Source organism: Triturus cristatus, chromosome 8 (assembly GCF_964204655.1).
Source record: "Triturus cristatus chromosome 8, aTriCri1.1, whole genome shotgun sequence".
Classification (NCBI taxonomy): Eukaryota; Metazoa; Chordata; class Amphibia; order Caudata; family Salamandridae; genus Triturus; species Triturus cristatus.
The window spans coordinates 1564292748-1564298286 of NC_140591.1; the positions used below are offsets into that span (position 1 = coordinate 1564292748).

The 5539-nt window shown below is 40.1% G+C and overlaps 1 protein-coding gene across 1 annotated transcript; it reads right to left on the minus strand.

Moving 5' to 3' along the window:
- Positions 1-1673: 1673 nt before the first annotated feature.
- On the minus strand, positions 1674-2636 carry LOC146806162 (olfactory receptor 51G2-like). The gene has a single exon (XM_085623875.1). The coding sequence runs from the start codon at positions 2634-2636 to the stop codon at positions 1674-1676; it is 963 nt and encodes a 320-aa protein (XP_085480001.1).
- Between the last annotated feature and the right edge of the window lie 2903 nt (positions 2637-5539).

The window sequence follows — 5539 nt, forward strand, 5'->3', positions numbered from 1 at the left end:
CAGCTGGATAAATGACTTTTTTCAGAGAGCTATAGGGTGAAACAATTTTCAAAAGTGTCAAGGTTTCCCCTGTGTGAATGTGGAGTACCAGATACCAACCGATGACCAATTATTCATGGCATCCAAGGCAGCATACAGGTCAAACAGGGCGATGAGACAGGGATCAGTTTTATTTGCCAAGGATGGCACATCATCGCACTACGTGGATGGTGACAGCCAAGACCAGCTCGAGAGAGGTGTGACCAATTCAGTGGCACCAGACACTGACCTGCAGCGTGCTCAGTTTATAAATTATGAATGGGTTTAATAGCACCTGCTGCTTTTTCCTGCAGTTTTCAGGCAACAATAAAAATGCCAATATGTCAAGATAACTCATTGTTTTTCCCCAGTCTTTCATTATCTCAGTGCTGCTAAAAAAGATTTGTTTGGGTACAAATACATTCTTATTAGTAAAGCCAGCCCCAACCATTGTGGTACAATTTAAATCTGACGTCTGTGCTTCTCCAGACCAAACACTCTTAAAATATACCGCCTACATGGAGGGATGGCAAGTGATTCTTCCAACCTGTATTCTTCATTGATTTATGTAACATTTCATATAGACTGATTTACACACATATGATTCATTGTCTCTGTATAATGTGTGTGATATAAAGTGCCCTGACACCCTAAGCTAGTATAAGTGGCGCTCTAAAACAAATTAAATGGATGTGGGAGATTGGGTATGGAGAGATGAGGGGAAGTGTTGGGGTGGTAGTGAGTTAATCTATGGAGAAGTAGGGTCATTGTGGAGGCGCTAAAAAAGATTGTTCCACCGGGTGTGACCCAGGCTGGGATGAAGAAGATTGGCGAAATTGTGTGAGGTTGTGAAGAGCAAAGTGCTCTTGATGCTGTTTAGCTACTGCTCATATTGTGATATTCCATAGGAAAGGAGTGCATGATGGTATGATAATTTGTGTATAATTGATGTGCATGTGTGTCCATTATATGAGGATTTCAGGGAAGGACTAAGAAAAGAAAATGCCAGTTGTCTAGACCATTGTAGAAGAAGTAGATATTTGCTTGTTAGCCAAAACAAAGTAAGGTTCAAAGTTTTAAAAGTTTTTAAAAATCAAGAGACTTGTGGAAATGATTCACATTATTCTTTAAAACACTACCTTTACTTGTATTACAAAAATGGCATTTGTATTACGAGGTCGTAGGGATGACACCCCAAAATGACGAAACTCGTTGACTAAAAGAAGTAAAAGAAGTGGATGAAATATATACCCAAGAAGATAAAGAGTCTCTATTATTGTGTTTTTGACACTTCTGAAGTGTATTGGACTGTTTTATGCTACAAATTGTGTGTGCTTCGAATAATGTAAATTGTTTATTTTTCAATCTTGGATTGATAGTTGGGGAAGCAGGGTGTATCTCCCCATTCTGAACGCACTGCTAAAAACGAATCAGTTTTGAACTGACTAACATCTGTTGTTGTAACTTCTTTATGAGCACCTGAACCCCTTGTGCCCAGCTCAGTAAACACGACATGTGGAAATGGACCCCTGCCATTTACACAACTCTAGTATAACTGATGCAGGTCTGACAACTCTCAGTACTGATTTAAGGGTTAGCATTGGGATTATGGCAACAGAGCTTAAGCTAACTATATTATCTAGTAAGAGCAGTCTCTAAGAATGGCCCTCTGAACGCATTCTGTGCTTTTGAAATGCCCTCACTATCCGTGCACGGATCTGCTTAGTTTTGATGCTGTATACAACAGGGTTTACCACAGGCGGCCCCAACAGATACACATTGGCCAACAGAATAGGAAAGAGAGCAGAGTGGTGCGGTCCAACCCTGTGGACCACTGATATACCAATAAGAGGAATATAAAACATCAGCACTGCACAGATATGGGAGCTACATGTATTAAATGCCTTGAACTGCGCATCTTTGGTTGCAATATTCAGGACAGCCCACAAGATCATTATATAGGAAAATAAAATGAAGACAGAATCCACGCCCCAGGTGAGGATGACAGCGACCATTCCATATAGACTATTCACCCTTACATCTGCACATGCAAGCTTAATTATATCCGGATGTAAACAATATGAGTGTGACAGCATATGTGACTTGCAGTAGGGGAATCTTCTTGTGAGGAAGGGAAGTGGTAACACTACAGAGATGCCCCGAGTACATATTATGAGACTGATGTTTGCTATTACCGCGTTAGTTAGAATGGAAGTGTATCTCAGAGGCTTACATATGGCCACATATCGATCAAAGGCCATGGCTAACAACACACCTGATTCAATTTCTGGAAAAGAGTGGATGAAGAACATCTGAATGAAACAGGCAATAATGCTGATTTCAGTTGCTTGGAAACAGAAGATGCCAAGGACAGTTGGAAGTGTGGTCAGGGACACACCAAGGTCAGTGAGTGCAAGCATAGCCAACAAACAGTACATAGGTGTATGGAGGCTGCGCTCTGTCCAGATGATGAAGAGTATGGTGCAATTGCCCATGAGCGAGATGAAATATAGCAAACAAAAAGGAAAGGTCAACCAATGTTGGCTCTCTTCCATTCCAGGAATGCCATTCAAGATGAAGTTTGAGGGAGTTGAAGGAGTTTGATTAGCCAACTCCATCATGCTACTCAGGAATCATGTTAAATATAGGAATGGAAGATCCTAAAAGAAAAGATAAGCAAATGGTATATGACTTTATCATCATCATCAAAGGAGTGCTTGTCAGAATACCATTGACATATCGAGAGAATGCATCTATGTCACATGGCAAGACTGTAGAATTCAAGATCTAACAGGAACTAAAAAATCTATGGAAGTCAAGATTCAAGATTCAAAATACCTTTATTCGTTTTCAAAAGAAGACCATAAAAGTTAATTTATTCAGTGTTACAAATTATTATTCCAGTGATCTATATACAAAACATCATAAAAGGCAAGTCATACACTTCAATTCATTAAGAGGAAAGAGAGAAAAGTATACACCCTAAAACAATTTTTTAATAAAAATACAATCTATTTTACAAGGCACTGTCATCATTACAACATGCGTCTCCCTCCGTAAAAGTACATCAGTGCTGAGGTTTGTGTGGTAGAGAGTTACACTATTCGGGTTCAATAACAATGACTAATACCATTTCCTAATAGCCATTGTGACTTTAATGTAGTTGGAGACCCTAGTGCATATATCATAAGTAGCCAAAGAATATAGATAATAAAAACATTCACTATAGGAACAGGGACTAATTTATTTTAAAATCGGAACAAAATATCTGCCTCTCGGTTCTTTATAGAGGGGGCAGAACAGCATAAAGTGCACAGTGCTCTGAGCTGCCAAATTATCACAGGGACAAGGCTCCAATTTATCTTCCTGTCCCGATTGTTTTTGGAAAGCCACCAGAAAGTGCAAGGTAAGTAAGCAAAATCTATTTAGATAAAATCGAGTCTGTACATTTATAGTGAATGTTAAATAGAATTTCTGCTTATCCGGGGATAGACAAAGGAGGCCTAATAAATCAGGGTGAGAGCGGAATATATTTGACCCTGTAGAATGTGCCTCTTTTATAATATTTTTGGCAATTCCAGGGATGCTTGCTGGACAATCAAAAAAATGCCCCAAACCTAGCTTATAAAGGCTATCCTTTACGAATCGTCGCCAAGAGATAGAAAGTGCTCCATCAAGATTATTACAATCTTTAATAACCTCTCTGGAAAACATTAACTCTTCGGACAGCCAGATTTTAGCCCATAATAACAGGGGGGGGGAGGGCAATGTCTTTGCGCTCCTCTACGAAGTCAAGCCCCAGCTCTTGATGAAAAAAGATTGTGGGGGCACCGTTTGGGGTCATCAATAGTCTTTTAATGAATTTGTTTTCCATAACTTGTAGCTGATGGCTGTTATGGTATCCCCACACTCCTGCTCCGTATGTTGCAACAGGCACACATTTGGCTTTATAAAGTGTACCAGCTCAGTCACTGGCTTATGGCCCAGCTTTCCAGCAAAGCGGTAAAGCCCCTCAACTACCCTGCCCGCATGCTGCACCTTTGCTGTAACAAGCGGATCCCAACTCAACCTATTCTTAAAAATATTCCCTAGATAATTAAAATTGTTCAATTGATCAATTCTCTTATCTCCCACCGCGTATTTCCTTGTTTTGGTCATTTTAGGGCCACACACCATGATATACGATTTTATAAAATTCACTTTTAAATCAAGAGCCAATATAAAATCTGTGAATGCGTTGAGCAGTTTTTGGAGGCTGATTGCTGTCAGGATTGGAGATGTTCGCGCTAGGCAAGGGGACTGGTCAGATAACCATCTCCATAGTGCAAAACAATCATTTACAATCCAGATAGATCTGGCAGCTTTGCAAGTGAAAATTATTCTTCATTGATCTGCAAGTTTGTTTCTTTGGACAGGTGAATGGATGAATGTCATATTGAGTCAGCAGTAATAAGGATATGTGAGTTAATGGATGGATGAATTATTATGTGACTTAGAGCATGAATACGTTAAAGTTATGTTCATAAAGTGATCATACTAGTATATGAATGTGGCCCTAAAGTCCAGAGTTCCAAATTTATTTCCAAATTAGAGTTCTGTTAATTCATGTATTTGGTATCTCTGTGCATTCTTTGGATCATGGGTGGACTCCCTTATCCCTTCATTGATTAAACAGCTGTGCTATAATTTCATATCAATATTATGTCAATGCAGGTACAAAAATGTGTAATTGTGCTGCAAAGCTGTGATAATAAAAGAAACACACCTGATGACTTCCATCATAATAAATTATTTTGCGGGCCTTCAGTCAGTGACCGAGATTAATAGACAACACGTGTTTCACACCTTGTGGAGGTCAGGCCTAGGCCTAGAGATTTTTGAAAGCTGTATTATATAGACACATTGACATTACGAAATTAGCTTAATGTACCATACAAAAAAGCTCTCTTAATGCTTACTTACTGTGCACCTAGGGCCTGATTCACATAGCTAAACCTAGACTTGACTTCTAAGTTTAGAACTAAAGTCTAACTTAAAACCTGAAGTGTCTGTCAGCAGCGGACCGTGCAATCAAGAGCGGTGGGGTCGGGTGCGGGGGGTTTCAACAGACGCCGCAGCGGGAAAATGAATTATTTATTTAATTTTCCCTCTTGGTCTTCTGTCGAATCCCCCAAACCTGGCCCCGCCGCCCCACAGTTCTTTCCTGCTCGGGCCACTGCTGGTCTATGTTTAGACCTAAAGTCTAAGTTTAGACCTGAAGTCCAACTTTAAACCTAAATTCTGTCTTTGTTGCCCATCCTTTCTTTCACTTTTCCCTAGGAGGCCAAACAGTCCTGTCCAATTCCTATTCAAGCAGCATAACTTTTCCAACCAACTAAGTGCAGTAGCATGTGGTCCAAAGCTGCAACTACTAGGTGTAGAGTGAAGAAAAGGCTTGATTCTCAAGCCCCGTCCATGCTGCTCATACTATAAGCAGGACAGGTGCAAGCACATGCACAATTCCTCACTTTGATGCCTCCCA

Bases quoted from the DNA above. Each gene is read 5' to 3' on its own strand.
- LOC146806162 (XM_085623875.1), bottom strand. From the start codon at position 2,636: ATGGAGTTGGCTAATCAAACTCCTTCAACTCCCTCAAACTTCATCTTG.